The sequence below is a fragment of the Haliaeetus leucocephalus genome, unplaced genomic scaffold, assembly GCF_000737465.1.
Source record: "Haliaeetus leucocephalus isolate CR32 unplaced genomic scaffold, Haliaeetus_leucocephalus-4.0 Scaffold151, whole genome shotgun sequence".
NCBI lineage: Eukaryota > Metazoa > Chordata > Aves > Accipitriformes > Accipitridae > Haliaeetus > Haliaeetus leucocephalus.
In genome coordinates this window covers 6,537,619-6,555,914 of record NW_010972587.1, presented here as the reverse complement: position 1 = coordinate 6,555,914, position 18,296 = coordinate 6,537,619, and the positions used below count along the sequence as shown (strand labels likewise).

Genomic DNA, 18,296 nt, shown 5'->3' with positions numbered 1-18,296 from the left:
GTACAAGGATATGAAATGGTTGACTGAAATTAAATGTGAGCTGTCAAACTGATAGGACTGGTTCTGTCAGAAGATGAAACTGTTGGTTTGGGCTTTTTTGGTCTAAATGGCTGTTCAAAATCTCAGTATACTGCACAGTGCCGGCACTGAACAAAAAGACTGTACTACCTGCTCTCTCCATCTTTACCCCAAAAGCCTGGAAGAACTGTCTTCACTTCCCCAACCTATTTGGCCTCTTAATAAGCTCCATTAAGGACGTCTAGATAATTTGTTTGTAGAACTTCATTTTTTTCATGTCGAATACAGCATAATCTTGAAATAACTCTCTTCGTACAGTTCTTGTGTCTGAAAATGTTGCTGCAGGTGTCAGTCACAAAGTACTACATAAAGTCTTCCCTGTACTGGTTTGTCACATGCTTTTGGAACTGCTTTCTGGTGCAATGTTAAAAGAAGTATTCGCTATATTGAATATAAAAAGATTTACTGCATATAAGGTAAATGTAACTAAGACTGGGTAAAAGTTCTTGTGGTATGTATAGAAAAACCCTTTTCCAGACTTTCTTTAATGCCTGGATGAACAGTGTCTGAACTGACACTGAAAGTAGGGGCTGCGTGAATTTGGTAGATGTTGTGTTCTGAAAAGCAGGTCAGTATGTATATAAGAAACTGAACTGGTAGCCTGGAGTAAAATGCTAATGCATAAATAAATAAGGGAATTGAGTGTTAGAGTAATCAGGAAATATAATGTTCTAATTCTTGCTTTGCATAACTAACAGGCAATTAACTTTCATTGACTCATGATGTGAAAAGTGATCGAGAGATGTAGATCCTTTGCTTTGGTAACAGTCTGTCAGTTGGGAAGAATGTTTTTCTTGACAGTTGATTAGAGGTTACATGAGCTGAATAAAATCGGTAATTTTTGCTGCTTTTCCCACTTAGTATAACAGCTATTATGATGTGAAGCATTTTTCCTAACATTAGTTGTAACGACTGGCTTTAACTGATTAGCCTTGTTGGAAGAACTGGTTTTGATATTGACAAAGATGTCACTGTGGTATGCTCAAGATCTGCAAAAATGGCCAGCGCATATAGAACCTGGATCAAAGTATTTTTATTTATTGACTTCTTTGATAGATTTGGGTCTGCTCTGAAGCAAACTGCTTCTCTGAGGGAAGTATGTATGTGCTTGGTCTGATGATGCAACAGCTTAGATGGCAAAGAAGGGAGCAGCAGCATCTCATACCTCCATGATGTGGCACCTGCCTTTATCTATGGGGAACCACACTGCACCACGGGAGTGTTACCTCAGCTCCCGCACACCAAGCAGGCATCACCTCACAGCAGATCGGTAAAGCTGCAGACACAGACTCTAGTCATTCACAGTTTTGGAAGAGTAACTGCTCTCCAAATCGCCAGGAGATGTTGGCCTGCTCTCGCTCGCCGAGAGTGGCATCAGTCCATTTGGTGCTCATTGACACTAGATGATGAAAAAAAAATAAAAATAGGGCGCTTTCTGAGCAGTGGGAATAGGGAAAAGGGTCAACCCTGAAAATATTTACAATGAGCTCTAACTCGTAGTAAGGCCTCGTTTAACAACGGCTGTGGTTAAACTGGTGCGTATCAGTGTGGTTCCTGAAAGGAATGGGCGTATTTCTCTTGAGACTGGGGAAAAAGCAAGGGGGCGGGGGGATTGCTGTGGAAAATGGTCATATAAAAAACAAACATGGCTACAGGTTTGGGGTTTTTGGGCGAGTTTTTTGTTGTTTTTTTGGTTGTTTTTTTTTTTTTTTTTTCTTAAGCTGTTTCTTTTCATAGACTCAGGAACTTAAAATGTTTCATAGCACAATGTTTTCAATCATTTTTTGTTTGTGGATTCACGTCCTCCCATACCTCCTCCCTCTGCCTCTTATACAGTTTAAGCTTTTATTTAATGATTTAGTTCACATGAGGCTTGATTTTTCTGGCCAGCTTAGAAGTAGTTCTTGAACGTAGGTTAAAAATACACCATCTCTCTCCAGAAGAAAACTTCAATCATAGCTCTAACACAATTGGCTTGAAGAGTACTGGTGTGTAGGTAACTACTTGTGGTTTTTTGTCGTGGTGTAGAAACTAGTCCATGTTTTGATAGAGAGTGATGTTTTTGGAGGTGAAAAATCAGGCTCTTGGGAAAACAAGGTAATAGTTCTTACTCTGCAATAGAGGTGGAGAATTCATGTACTGGAGCACTGCTGGCTGTGACCACCTTAAAGCACACCACACTGATGAAAGCAGCTTTTCACAGCCCCTCGAAAAGTGCTGAGCTATTACACTTGTGATGATACTTCAAAGTTTATGATTGTGCTGAAGTCCTAGAGTGAAATGTCTTCAAAATTTTAGATCAAAAGAGAAACACTAGAACATCAACAGGAAATAAAACATTTTTATTGAATATCTGTGTAATATGTATGTTAACGACAATTGGAAAACTCTACTGTGGGAAGTCACTACACAAAGTGAAACAAAATATAAACCACCTCATCAAAAATGAAGGTAAAATACGGCTAAAGTTGTCAGCTCGCGGGCCACGAGCGATATGGCAGGATAAAACACCCCAAACATTTCTACAAGATACAGAGAAAACCCACACAGAGAAACACTCAAGCAGGCAGTAAATATACACAAAGGCAACTAGGATCTTTCTACAGCATCAGATTCTAATACTTCACACAGCTTTGTCAGAAAGGTACATGTGGCTTCTTTGAGGATGAAAATGTCATCTTGGTCACACGGCAGGTTCAGTCTCTTGAGAATCATTGTACCTTACAAACCAGTTCTATGGTGACGTGTTCAGTCTGGCAGTGTAGGAAGAGAAAGCATTAAGAATACCTTAACACAATGAGTCAGTCCTGGCAGTTGTTTGAACCTGCGGCTATCCTGAATGAACAACTGAAAGTTGGAGACCATGAAGCTCTTAACGCTGGAAAGCTGACTGTCTACTTCTTCTCTTTGGTGGGGTTTGGTCCTTAAGGTTAAGATTTTAAAGTATTCCAGCTTGATGCTTTGCATGTATGCGCCTGTTTCTATCAGAAAATGTCTCGCTTGTGTTTTTTCCGTGTTTCATGTAAAAAACAAAGAAAATGGGTCTTGCTAGTCTCACTTTTGGAGGGGGGGGAGAGATCCAGCCTTTTATTCTCCTTCCACTTCTTTGCTGCTTCTTTTACCCTCAGTGTACTGAAAACATTGGTGCTTGGCCATCACAGCACTGACCTTTCAGACTGTCACGCCTCTGCCAGCAGCAGAGCCTTGAGGGAGCTGTGGAATTCAGTTTTCAGTACACAGTTGCCTGATTACATTCGTCTTTGTTCTTTGTTTTCAGTAACTTCTGTTAAGATACAATTAGTAAGAACGTTAATGGTTAATTCTCATGCCTCCCTCCAAAAGGTGTAGCGTTTCCACATTTTTGGGGTAGTTTGCATTGCTGAAAATAATGGACTCTTTGAAGCATTATAAATATATTCACAGCTTGGAAAGATAAGTGAGGGGCCTCAAAGGACAGTACACGAGATAGAAGTGATGCCCTAAATGACTTGATGAGATGGTACAAGCTGAGATGACATGCTGGCTAGCTGTAAGATGACTATCTACAGTAAAGTGGCGGGGGGCGAGGGAGGTTGGAAATGTAGAGTATTGCACAGGGCTTGACAAAATGCTGCGTGGTCAACCCATTCAATAGAGCATCCTTGTCCCCGGCATAGCTCTCCAGTTCTAAATTGGTCCGTAATAACTAGAACTGCTTGTGCTATGCGTTCCTTCGGCAGTGCAGTAGAAGGGAATGGCAGTATTATTACAATATCACTACGGAATAAATTGATTGCTATCCACTGAGAAAACTACATTTCTAAGCACACACGGCAGTCACAGTGATACACAGAGCAGTCTTTCAAGACTCTTATGGAATGACTAGTAGCTTCATAATAGTGCCATTTACTACATAATAACATTGAAAACATTTAAAAACTCCTCCTGAAACGAGCATCTAGTATACAGAAGAGGTTGCTTCAGTTTTCTAGAACTTGTTCTTTGTTTTCACTTTTTTTTTAAAGGACAAATTAAAACTTAAGTATAAATAGTATATAAAAGGTCACTAGCTGTTCTCTTTTGGCTTACTTTGAAGTGCATTTAGAACTATGGCTAAATTTTGTCATCTTCTGATGGGATTACAATACTGTCTGTTTACCATGAAACTATTTCATATAATAAACTCACACGGCTGTGTCTAAAAAATATTCTGCATTCCTTCTAATCTGAGTTAGTATAATAAAATATTTTGTTACAAAGTCTAATGTGCAAACTCATTATAATGTGAAATCGTGGATGGAATTCACAGTATGCAAATTTTGTATAAAGGTGATAATGGAGAGCTACTCTTGTTTTTGTGGCAGCATTTCACTACTGCTGCGTCTTCCCCCCTCCCTGCCCCCCCCTCCCTGCACAACCTCTGCAATGGTCTTACTTTGTATGTTCGATGAAATCGTTGCCTCCTATGGAACTGCTTCCTCAACTTTCAATCTAAAGCCATTTCAGTCTGTTACGTGTTTGCTTTGGAATATATACAAAAAAATTATATCCTGGCTTCTGGCTACATCTCCTTGAGGTCAGCCACGGAGCTGCTCAGATCATGCTAAGTTGCCTGTGAAAGAAGTCTACCCAATTGGATTTGCCCCTCCAAGATTCACTGTGGACGCGTAGCGTGTTATTAGGATGGTCCAGTTGAAAGCTCAGATTTAAGTTGTCCTTTAAGATGTCAGTGTAACACTACTAGTGCCTTACAAGTTGGAATTTTTTTTCTGGAATGCAGACGGTACAATAGTTACCCTATAATATATTATCAGCTCTCCTATATCTCAGTCAATTTACATAATTTAAAATAGAACATCTTATTAAAAACATCTAGATATACACAGATTAGGAAACGCTTACAACATACAAATACACAAACTAGAAATAAATTCTCAGCATACTGGTGTATATATACAACTGTGTGATACAATAAATAATTTCTGTCATGCTCTATCTACACATCATATTGCTTAAAAGAAGAGTAGATCTGGGGGGGCAGTGGTGAAATGAAGCGCCTTTAGAGGGCTCTCTACATTTAAATTTGTGCAAATTAAAACAGGAATTTAAAAGTACAACTGATCTGTGTCAGGACCACATGGCTGGAAATGAAAGGACCCATATTACTGAGGTATTTACAGATACTGGCTAAAGAGCACTATGTGGGCAAATGCAGAAAGGCTTCTTCTTTTTTTCTTCTTCATAATTTAATTTAATTTAATTTACTTCTTGACTGCCAGCATGGCATCTACCTCCTCCTCGGGCTGTAAGGTGTGCCACTGTGCAATGGGCCGCCGAGGGTTGGCCAACATGTCTGACCAATGCCGCAGCTCCGCTCCGGTGCTGTTGTAGCCCACAAAGACTTTCCCGATGGCATCGTTCTTGCCAATCTTGTCATAGTCCAAAACAGTCACAACAATTTGCACTTTCTACAACGAGAGAGAGAAAGACCAGTGAGCGTGACGGCGAGGGGAAGGCGGGCAGGGATGAATCTTGGGACAGAAAACAACAACGGACACTCCACGAAGGGGGTAAGTCTGTGACAGCCGGAGCAGGTTTCCCCAGCGAGCACCAAATTCAAACTGTTGTCTTTGCTTCCTGTGAGATTCCCAAATAAAATTAAGTTCACAGCCTCCCTGTTAACTTGAAACTTGCCCCCTTGCATCGAAAAGCTTCACGTGGGAATTGAGGTTGATTTTTTTCCTTTAACGGATAACAACGTATGGATTTTTTGGTTGTTGTTATTGAAGACTTAGACTGCTGGAAGGCTGTAGGGCTAAAAGGGAGATCTTAAGCTAATTTAAAAGTAGTGCAATTTAACACATCATTATTGTTTAAGTAAATATGTTAGCAGTTAAAATTCAGAAACAGCTCTACCCCAAGTTAACATTTGCAATGTCATACTCTATTCTGTTAATCGCTTTTCTGCTTCTAAATAAATCTTGCCCATCCATCCTGCATGCTAATCAGTTATTTTCAGGTAAGTTCAGAAGATAGCCCTTTTGGTTACTATAGACATAGACACACACACGTACTCGCCTCTGTGTGTGCGTGTGCACACGTGTAAGTATGTGTGTATACTGCGTAAATTCTATGTATTTATAAAGGAGTCTAGAAAACAGGCTGCATGCTCGGGGGGTTGGAAAGAAATATAAACCCCGGTGTCTCGGGGCTCTGATGCAGCGGCGTTGGAGTGCCACTTCTGCCGTAGGAACAGTGACCTCTGGCAAACGGGGTTAAACTATTCCCACAAAATCTGTGCAAGCCCATCTGTCACAGCTCATAGACAATTTTCCATTCACTTAGACTGGGGCACACTGGGAGGTGATGTTCAAGCCAGGCATTTGTGTATGCATTTGCGTGCACATGCACGCATTCCTCTCCTTCAGGTCATTAATATTTGTTGAAAGAGCACAAACAGCTATTCCTTCAGTCAAGTGGTGTTCTTCCCCAATAGCACCTAAGACGTTAACAGCCTTGGGCCGATTTTACTAAATTTGTAAACACTTCTCCTTAGGGAGCTTTATTTTTAAAGATGAACATATAGTTCTTTCCCTAATTCCTTTCTTTCCCATGATAACTGGACACAGCTCCTTATTACAGTCTGAGTTTCCTGAGTTGGAGGAAGAAATTCCCTGAAACAAATTTCTTCCAGAAAAACCTTTCATTCTCAAGCACCAGGTTTTAAAATTTAAGGCTTTAAATATATGTACGATCTAGATTTCTTACTAGAATGATTAATTTCAGTGCTAGTAATAAGATTATCTTTTAAAAGTAACTGACTCTTTCAAGCATATCTGCAAGACCAGGCTCATGAGGTCTATTTTATAGAGTCCATTCCCCTACAAGATTGTACAATTCACTGAGCCAGAGAAAGAGATGATTCCAACAGGCACTAAAGTATTTATATAGTTGCTGATGACAAAAGTGTACATCATCTCCCCAGAGCACTCACAATAAAAGGCAATATCCTGAAGCAAGTATTTCTAGATGCCAAAATGATGTTTCAGTGTTGCTGTTTGCAATACACTCACTTTTAATGTTGATGGTACCTCCCCAAATGAACATTTATATTTTAGATGTATGGTACAATCACAGGTCTAAAAAGTAAGCATGAGACTATTATTTTACGGTACAAAAAAAGTTGCCTGCTCTATCTAGAAGCTTGGGGGCTAGTTACTATTGAATTTTTTTTTTATTATTAATCATAAGACAACAGTGAGTACTGTAAACAAAAAGCCCCTTTTCCTTGCTCTATAAAGATGTAAGAACAGCTAGCTGAGATGATTAAGATGATTTTCACCTCGTGGTCTCTGGCTTAAACCTACAGAGAAATGTGAGCATCTCTTTGCCTTTGTACCATGTATTAAAGGAACAGCTGCACTGCAAAATCCAAGAGGTGCTAGTAGAAGGCACCACCTCTGCTAATAAACACTTGGATTAGCAGTTTCCTGGGTGTGATGAGGCGTTCTTTGGACTGCAAGGGCCTGGAGACCTTGCTACCTACGGAGGCAGTCTGTCTTGCACGTGGCAAAACATGTGCTCGATCTGCCTGCAGGAACAGGATTTGACTTCCCACTGGTGCTCTCCCACTACCCTTGAAGACATCACTTACTTTCCCTTCAGAGCCAGAATCCACAGTCACTACTAAACAGTTGAAAATGTTAATGTTTGGCCCATTTTAAATTCCATAGCTGTACTGCTATTGAGCTGCTTTCCCTCCATGAGCTCTCTTGTCTTCACTCTCCAACAATCAAGAAACTTGTATAACCATTATTTTCTATTTGACTGTCAAAGTTTGCTTAATGACTTTTACATGAATTACCCAAAAGTCACAGTGATTCTTACCATATTAAGTCTAAATAACATTTAAAATGTGTTTTTCTAATGATGAAATCACTTCAGTAGCCATAGTGAAATAACTTCTAAATATAGTCCTTTATACCAACTCTAAAATACATTGGCGTATGACCAAAGTCCATAATTACAGATTTTAAATTGAGGCTATATACTGAAGTAAATAGCTATAAAGTCATTCTAATAAACTTATCCCCCCCCCAAAAAAAAAGGGCAAAAATTTAAGCATCTAAACCACAGTGCGTTTTAAAGGCCGTATATCCACCTTACAAAACTGACTTAGGATTAGAAGGCAAAATAGCCAGGTACCTACAGAATGCAGCTAACCACGCCAAAACTCGGACCTGATAACTTGGACGTGGCCATTCCAGTTCCGCAGTCCTGTCCCTATTTGGAAATCAAGACATTTGTTGCCTAAATTGCCAGGGAGGCTCAATTTGATTCATCTTTTTTTTGCCTCTGGGTCTTTGATGCTTGTTATGAGATCGTTCACAAGCACACAGACCAGCTTTCATTAAAATCAACAGGAATTGGGCCCCATTGGATTTCCCACTTTTTGATTCCTACAGTCCATAGACACCTGTACATGCTGTGGGACACGAAGAAACTCTAAAGAGGCTAGTCGTGCATCCAAGTCACTGTTCCTACCGCCTCACCTTGTCTAGTTTCATCATCTTTATCGGTACCAAGTCAATAAAAACCAAGCACCCAGCTTTAGTTGAAACGTAGAGGCCTTGGCTCCTGGGCTTCTCTCCAGTACAGTTGCTATCAAAATCCATGATAGAGTCTCAAAACCCACAGCATGCTCTCGTCTCATCAAGAGGGGGCTCGCAGTTTGGCCCAGGCCACCTAACTCATACCTAGACCTCTCACACAAGCCACAAAAGGATGTATTCCCAGACTATCTTAATTATGGTCATTCAAACTGGGAGGCCCTGAAAGTACACCTTCCGCGCTCGGCTCCACCCAGAAAAGCTGTTGTCTTGCTTAATACCTCCACGGTCCCCAGGCTCCATGGGTGGCTGGGAAGCCAGCATGCAGTTCTTTTCTCTTCTGAGGATATTTAAACCAATACATCTTCCCTGCCAACGAATGCTCTAACAAGTGAGCAAAACGATGAAATAGTTTAACACTAATGGTTAAGGGTTTAAAAAGTGGAGGAGGCCTGTACCGACTGACCTTTATGTGGTTTACATTACCTAGATCAGACCAGAGACCAAAGTCTCCCCAAGTGAGCCACCCAACTAACACATGATCTACCATCTGTGGCCAACTATATACTTGTACAGAAATGAGTGTTGCACTCCCAAAACAAGGCATGGGCACAGGTGATGAGTACTTGCTTACGACATTGAAGATACAAGTTTAAATTCACTTGGTCAGGAGAGTGAATTGGATGCGGGTTTCCCACACGCCTCCTGAGACGGTTAAGAAGAGCCTATCTCTTGAGAGAACAGGCTACTTAACATCAGAAGAAGTTAAATCCCGCTCTCATGAGCGAGAAATGATTTGCCTCCCAGTAGCCCCAAGGCAGGTAACTGAGTCCCTGAAAAAAATGACCCGATGCCTTGTCCTGGTATTTCCCACTGCTAAAGTAGGTGACTTCCAGCTCACTATGCTGACTTCTGAGGCCCCTAATTTTAGGCACTGAACTCTCCAGTAACAGCACCTGAACAACGGCTGGAGCTCCCCTGAGGTGCCAAGAGAACAGGTACTGCAGTACTGACCCCTGAGATTCTCAAGTATCTTTTTTCCTAAGGGATGTAGGAATCACTGAAAAAGTTTTCATGGTGTGGTTAATAACTGAAAAAAAGTTGTGACTGAATTTTGCATTTTACTTAAGAGGGATGCTGCAGTGCTTTTAACAAACAGGACTGATAAATGCATAGGGAACACAAATTTAACTGATGATGCCAATTTATTATTTCAAATAATTTGGAGAAAATTGCTATATAAGCCTTTTCTTTTATCCCTATACTTTTTTGCTGGCACATTCCTTTGCTATCTCCCTGTGGATTTTTTTTTTTCCAGAATCCATTTCTGTTAACAGAAAATGTCAGTTATCCATTTCTCACTGATGAATCAAAGCTTCATAAGTACTGTGCTTTTTATCATTTCCCTCTTGAAGCAGTCACACTCATCTAATGTGGCACAGGGCTGGCACCTAGGTGCTAATGAAGGCACGCACATGTGATAATTAACAAGATTCCTGTTAAATATTTATAAGGGCTGAGAGATGGAATGCGGAGGGAAGACAAAACACTGTTTGACATTACCTGAATTTGCTCGAATGGTACTTCAAAGCTGAAAGACTCGTTGTAGTAGGGATTCAGAGTGTTCTTTTTAATCGTAGTCTTTTTCTTCTTCAGCCTCTTACCGTTCTGCATCAGATGGATCTTCACATAGGGATCTAAGTAATCAAGAGAAGAAGTGGAGCTAAGAAGGGCAGCTCAGTGTGTTTTCTACAGATTTTAATCCCACACATTTAAGAGGTGATGAAAAAAAAAAAAAAGAAAAAACCTTTAGCAACAAACAGCTTGTATTTAAACAAAGTCCTAATTTCCACTATAGAAAAACTCCCATACAATTGCAAAGTGTTGCTGATGGAAAAAGGTACAAAACATTTTTACATTATCTCCTTCACATCATGAAGGAGGGCTAAATTCCCACCTAACTGTGTTCCGTAGCTCATTAATCAACCTGGAGATGTTTTTTCTTTAACATTATTTATATACTGCAAACGTTTCTTAGCAACAGGGCTATGGGGTGGTTTTCCCAAGAGCCAGGGCACTGCCAAACGCACCACGGCGGCACAGGACTCGGGTGGCCGGCTGCTCTGCAACCGCCCGGCAACTCTTCACATCGTTCCTTTTCCTTGGGCAGGAGCGGCACCACGGTTTCTCTGTCCTCCGACCTCCCCGGCAGGCTGCGACTGCCGCAGCGCGGCGTCCGTGCGTCTGGTGTACGGCCAGGCGGCATGGCAGGGAGAGGCTTTGCTCCTTAAATACCAGTCCTCTACCTTAGTGCTACATGCAGCCAGAGTACGGTGCAGGCCACGGTATCTATCGGTATAAATTATGAATTGGTTTTGCCATTCTCTACTGAATTCCCGTTGCTATTTTGTACAACTTCTGGTGGTGAAGTAACAGAAATGATTTGGCACCTAATCAGGCATTCCTCACGCAAGCAAAACTCTCATGGACGTTACTGCCATGAAGCGGTATCTCAGTGGTTACACTTTCAATGGAAATTTTGCCTGCTTAAAAGAACAGCATTGTCAGTCCTTAACCTGTTACAAGAGCCATGTTCCCGTTTAGAGAATGAACTAGCAGTTCTTCCATGGTGGTGTTAACTAGCAGTACCTACACCGGCCTCAGTTATTTTTCTTTTTAGACCTACCATGAAGCACCATTTGAAGTGTCTCAAGCTCATCCTTTTCAACAACCTATATGGTACTGTCACTAAAATTCGGGTAGGTACCTCTCTTGGCTTTAGGCAGCTGAACTGTGATGCAGGTCAAGGCAAGCCTTCCCTCTAGTGAGCTGGCAGGAGCTGTACAAAGCGCCAGCCAGCCACAAGTCATCTGTGGCATGAATTAAGAGAGCCTGAATGCAGACTATCAAAGGAAAGGGCTTCTCCTTTCTCTCCTGAGAAAAGGGTGGTGCTACAGAAGAAGAATGAACACTGAAATTAAATATTATCACTACGAGCAAACCACGCTTTATGACTCTGCAATGAAATTCAGAATGTTCAGAATGTCTGAGAAGAGTAATTGCATTCTGCTACAGTCAAAATATGCCTGCCTGTGGAAGCCCTAGGCATTTGGGACAGTTAAGTTACTGGAGTGACTTGATCACGCTCTACAGTACCTCTGAAGGGAGCATAATTTTGGTAGTAGATGCTTCAAGCCAGCAGACAAGGGTATAATAAGATCCAATGGCTGTGAGAAGAAACTAGATAAATTCTAACTTAGAAACAGGCATGTACTTCAGTAGTAAAACAGCTGGAATAGCTTCTCAGTGTTTGTGGTGAACTCTCTATTACAGAGGGTTAAGATTCCTTCTCCCTCAGAAGGCTCAAGTTCAAATAGAAATTAAATCTGGGTAGGTTTACGCTCGAGGCTAGACAGGGGATTGCAAGGGTTCCTTTTGGCTGCACAATGCATGAATTAAGGAGTATCATGTGAAGAGCAGAAATGCTAGCAAAAAGCCAACAGAGGTCTATTTCTTTTTGAATACCGAGTTCCGCATCACTGCATACAGTGTTTTGAAGGTAGAAAACAGGCAAATCTGGACGCGTTCAACATTAGCTGATACTTGAGAAAAGCTGATCTACCTCCTTACTTTTGCTGAGATTCCATGCTGAATGCACAAATGTTTTAACATGAAAATGACATCTTAGGTATAGCTAATATACAGTAAGAAAGTTCAGTAGTCAAGGAGCCAATGGTAAAGTGTTAAGATATGGAAATGAGATAAAAATGTGTTAAACTGTAATTTGAGTAACTACAGTGAACTGGGAGGCTAAAGAGTACAGTAATACATTATTATTAAGGGGATTAGAACTGAAGAATTCGATTAGAATAAATGCAGCCGATATAAGCCAATCCATTACTGACCTGTGCTTGTGCGTGGACAATATACACAGATTTGATGATTATTCATATGCCCATAAGGAACTGTACAGTAATGATTTAAATAGTGATGCAGATATATTCCTATCTTGATAAACATTCTGTATTTTGGAGAAAAATATTTTAAACCGAGAATTCAAGAGTATGTGAATGCTCGGGGTCTACATGTACATCCACATTAAATGATTTGCTTCTATTGACTTTCTAGATTTTCTATCTTCGTGCTACTATTAGAGCAAAATCTGACCCCAGATAACTCACGGCCATGGGACAAGGCCCAAAAGCTACGTTTCTGTGGTTTCTTTTTCGTGTCCTAATCAGCTGCTTCTGTTTGTCTGGGGATTTGAGTTAGGCTCAGTCAAATGCCAGTTGTTTAGTAGGAAAGATGCAAGTGGTAGCAGATTGCCACTGTAGCACAGAACTGTCAGTGGCAGAGGTCCCAAATGGGGCACAGAAGGGGGCATAACAAGTGATGCAATATCCCCTTTTTTTCATCCGAGGGTAAAATTGTCATGCTAATCCAAATACAAATCGAACGTCACCTAACTGAAATCATGTTCCTTCTCTTCTAGCTTCAGAGGGAAGTATTAAATAAGTTTACTCATCACGTAAACATTTCAAATCAGAACGGGGTGTCCAGCTCAAGTAAGTGGATGGGCCATTAGAGATTTTAAACTGAGTTTCTCCTCATTAGATTGTACATCCACTTCCTATTTCTTAAAGTATCCTGGTCTTACCTAGTTCTCCCCTCTCTTCATTCTTCTGTGTCTCATATGAGCCCCTCCCCACCACTGCATTATCTCCAGTTACTCTCTCCCATCTCCCACGACATTATCCCTAACTCCCTCAACTCTCCAGTAAGCTATTTGCTTGCGATCTACACGGACAACCTGACACCTAAGCTCAGTCTTTCTTACAGCTTCATGAATAAATCTCAGAAAAAGACAGATTCTCTTCCACCAAATAACAGAAGCTGAACTGCTTGGAGCCAATTATTGGAAGAAGGGAGGATAATCAAAAGAAAGCGGAACCTCTGGGAAGCGCCAGTCTCCAGTGATTTTCCTGAGATAAGGTTTAGTGCTAATAGAAACATCTCTTCTATTTGCAACATAACCTCAGTGCTGGCACCATTACTCATGCTGAGTAATACTTTAATATGTAAATAGTCTCACTGAATAAGTGAGACTAGTAAGGATGACAGAACTGATATTACAGCCCAGCAATGATAAATTATCTGTTAAGTGCATAGCCTGGGCATAAAGGGCAGAATTCTTTTCACCAAGTAGAAATGTCTACATCTGACACCAATGAAAATAAATAAGCATTTTTCTTTATGTACTCTGGATAGTTATTTCATTCCAGAGTAAATATCTGTCTTCAGTCAAATAAATTGCACCCCCAAATATTTATTTCTCTCCACTGATACAAGACAGCCTATTCGCTTTCATGTAAACAGTTACACTGAAGAAATTTCAGGTTAGAAGAGGTGAACATCACTCTGGTTTTTCCTCTGGTTTTATTCCTTTCAAGAAACAGGTATTTAGATCCCCATTACATCCACAGGTATCTCTGGATGGACCTTACCCATCTATCTGGAAGAAGGCATGTTGCATCCAGAGCACTACAGATGTCCCTCTGCCAAAGGGACAGAATGGCTGTGTGTCCCTTGCTTAATAATTCATGTTAAGCAATGTGTAGGATTAAATAAAATTCTGCTATTTATTCCCTCATTAACAGTATACCCATGAATGCTAAAAAGATGTAAAATTCATAACTAATTGCGCATTGTAGATTTTACAACAACATCTCAAGGGAGGCTGGCTGAACAGCTTCTAAAGCACTGGGGGACCAGCTGACACATTTTATTTTCCTTAAGTTTGCAGTAAGATGCCAATACATTATTTAAAAGGTAATTGAAATGGTATGTAATATCAGGTGAAGACTTCTGGAGTCATTTGGACCATGAGGCATATATATACAATTACAAGTCTCTTCAAATAATGACTAGTTCATCATCATCATGTTGTAGACAAGATGCACTTCATTATTAGAGGTTTTACAAAAGCAAACTTTAGAGCAGACCCCCCCCCCCAACTCAAAAGAAGAAAACTGTGGCTAATGACTATCTGAGGAAAAGGTGGAACTTGAGAATGACTGCTTGTCAGTGCATTTTAAGATGAAAAATTTGTTATAGGAATCAGTAGTTAATGAAAACCCATTTTCCACCTAGGTAGGAGAGAATTCAGCACACAAATTTCCAATTGTATGCAGCAGAAAAGTGTCAACAATGTACTCAGCTTGGGATGGTTTTACTACAAGGGTTTATTCTGAATGCAAACATAAGGATGGTGCCCATCTTTGTTAAATATTTTTAAGCCTTCTGTAATCTAATCAAAATATGAAAAGAAAGCACCTAGAAGGTTGACAAATTTGAAAAATGCTACAGGGATAACTCTGGAATTGATCGGGTATGCAGTTACAGTCCTGAGCCTGTGTGCGAAGGGGAGTCTAACAGTTTAAAGAAAAAATCCCACAGAGCTCTGTGCAGGGGGGATCAGAGAAAACCCTCTACGAGCCTCGAGTAAGCCTGACACGATTAATAGGAAAAAAATTGAGCCAGAACAAACTAGTCGTAGATACAGCTGAATAAAGTTTCATATGACAAAACACTGTAATAAGGCGTTCTCAACTAAAATGTAGAAACCAAGAAGAAATACGGTGCCAGAATTGCCTCCAGCTGTATTTTTGTCTTCAAAACGTTCGGGATAACTGGGTGCTAATTAGCACGTTTTTCCCCATCAGAAGAAAACTTATGCCAAAGCCATGCCAAAGCACACATCACTGACATTTAGAGCAAAGGTGTCAGCAGACAGTAGAGTTTCCATTCTAGGAAGCAGAACGAATTCCTGAAAGACTTGGAGATTGATCCAAGAAGTAAAGAAAACCAGGTTTGGAAATGCAGCCTTATAAATGGCTCTGCAAACGCGGTTAGGACAGAGGTGACTTGCAGGGTGGATCGTTAGTTCCATGCTAAAGAGCCATAATCACTCTCATCCTGCAACAGCGCAGCGGGGTGGAAAGCAGAGGGAAGGCCAAGCCAGAGCCTTAGACCAGAGCTGGAGCAGTGCTAAATTCAATATTACACCCTTAACCTGTTCCTATTCTGTGCAAACACCCTTCAGATGAAGCTTTTTTGGCTTGTGGGAGCAGGCAGCAGGGAGAACAGCAATTCTATACAGCAAACAACTTTATTTTCTATAGAGACTGTACCAGGGGTGAAGGGTGACAGCATCAGCAATACCTGCATGCTTGATTCTGCCTTCGGAAAGCAACGGCAGCGGCTGCCAGAGCTGTGCTATGGAAAGCAGCAGGGCTCCGAGAGCCGAGCAAAACAGGATGAACTTTCCTGGGAGTTCCCACAGATTTGCTGATTTTTCCCAAGGATCATGGGACATGCTCCCTCCGTGGGCATATAAACCCTTCTCTCCCGAGAGAGGGATGATTCACACGATGCCTGTGGCGTCCAGGCCATGGGTAATTTGCCCTGACTTTTTTTCTTCTGTTTATTCATGTATGGATGAGAGGGGATAATTAAAGTCTCTGAAATAATGAGTTTAGAGTGATATTGTGCCTGGATTGTCTAAACTAGTATTTTTCAGATGAATGGAAAGCGTCGAATGGGAAGGAAAGCCAGAGGGGGAAAATGTGTTATCTGGGAAAGAAACAATATAAGGTACAATTACTAAGAAGGAGTACAAATGTTATGGTACATTCTAGATTGCATAAAAGTTATAGTTTATATTCATTGACACAAGCTGTTGGGCCTTCTACCTTCCTCCACAAATGAGCAAATTAAAGTTGGAACATTATTTTTAAGGAGCAGCTGATGTCTCAAGGGAAATACTGGAAAGCATTCTCATTAGAAACAATTCTCTTGGCATAAGATACAGGGTTTGTGGGTTTATTCTTAACACATTTCCTTGAAAACAGGATTGTTGGTTTTTTTTTAAAAAAAGTTTATTTGCTACATAATGTCCAGTCCTCAGCTAATGTTCATATTTAGCTCGTACCTAGGACCTCATCACAGTTCCCATCACCCCACTGGGATTACTTGATGTTATGGGCCAAATCTTTAGCTGTAGCCTGTACTTGATCAATACACAAGGGAAAGGTGAGTAGCAAAAGTATTTGCTGTAGATTCCTGCGTAGTGTCTATGCCAGTCCTGACCCTGGCAAAACACTTTTTAAAATCACTTTAATAAGCGGGCTGAGGATTGAGCGGTGTGCCTGGGAGATTCTCCCAACACCACCCAGTAGCATACTGGCCACAAATGGAGTTGAGAAATTACAAGCAGCCCAGGTGGGCTGCCAAAGTAGCCCTCATAGCCACAAACAGTTTAGTTAAAAAGACTAACACTACGCTTGCTAACATCTATCCATGCCCCATGGGTGGACTGCTCCAGATGCAGCACGCGCGCACACAGAGTACACGGCCCATCAAGCCCTTTCTTGCTCATACGTCAGACTATAACAGGTTAGATGACTTTGGATTACATATTTCCAATAGCACCTTTAAAAGAGGATGCTGTAAGACTGGGTAATTTATAGATGAAAACGTTTGTAACTTCATGTTCAATAACATTAGACAGATTCTCATAGGAATAATGGAGTCCAATAAACCATTTATAGTGGGGAAGAAGGGGTTGGTATTTATAAGAACTAATCATAGCCTGCCTATAACAGAAAAAGTAAAACGCGAGTGTAGCAAAGCAGTCTCAAAATAACAACTCTTCACTGTTGTGCAGTTAAATGAACATCAAGTCGCTATTAAAATGCTGAATTCAGAGAACCAGGGAGCCTTGGGAAGAAGGAGGTGCTGTAAAACCGACAGCGAGCCAACAATTCCCTCACCCGAGAATCCCAAACTGAGGTTGCTGAACACATCGAGCTGACAGTGGAACAGCAACGTTCACAGTGGCCTAAGGGCTATTCAGCCAGCACTCGAGTCTGCAATTCCACCCACAGCGCTTCCAACTGGAACATAACAACAAACATTACAGCGCCAGATGGGGAAAGTAGCAGAAAACCGAAAAAAAAAAAGAAGCAGCCAAAACTCTTATTTAAAAACAGCACAAATTAGTGCTTATGAGCTTACGATTAAGTTTACTGCCAGAGCAAGGGCAGCTGATCTGTCTCTCTTGCATCCAAGCAGTTCATTTCAGCATAGTTATACACAGGCAAATTATAAAGCGCAGCAAATGTGGGTTGAACCAACAGGAAAACGCACCTTGAGTTTTGGCTGTGGGTAAACACAGAATACTCTTGTGGAAAAGCAAAGCAACTCAACCAAGCACTTCGTAAATGTGATTACATGGAAACTACGAGCATCAAAGCAGTAAACCTTGCTCCCCTGTATTTGCACCAAAAGGGGAAGAACTGACTGCTCGTGAAGCTTGAATGTAGTTGCGGGGGGGGGGGGAAGACAGCATGGCATTTTAAGACCTTAATGTACTGGAGAAGGGTACCTGCAATCTTAGATAATGAATAAAGAAATAAAAAAGCATATTGTAATATCACATTCGCATACAAATAAAAAGAATACAATAGCAACTAAGATGAGGGTGGCATTAACATCAAATGGTGGAAAGGTATTAATTGGGGCTGCTGATACAGGCAGACTCTCCAGTACAGGAATTCAAACAGAAACCAA

General features: G+C 40.9%; 1 protein-coding gene across 2 annotated transcripts in view; it reads right to left on the bottom strand.

Annotated features, from left to right (window-relative positions):
* Positions 1–2,399: 2,399 nt before the first annotated feature.
* Positions 2,400–18,296, bottom strand: part of SYT1 (synaptotagmin I) — a 135,201-nt gene continuing 119,304 nt past the window's right edge. For both annotated transcript variants that reach the window (XM_010561820.1, XM_010561821.1), the window contains exons 7-8: positions 10,230–10,363; positions 2,400–5,525 (exon numbers count right to left, since the gene is read on the bottom strand). In XM_010561820.1, coding sequence (XP_010560122.1) covers positions 5,319–5,525; positions 10,230–10,363 — 341 coding nt within the window. In that variant the 3' untranslated portion in view covers positions 2,400–5,318. The remainder of the gene's footprint in view (positions 5,526–10,229; positions 10,364–18,296) is intronic.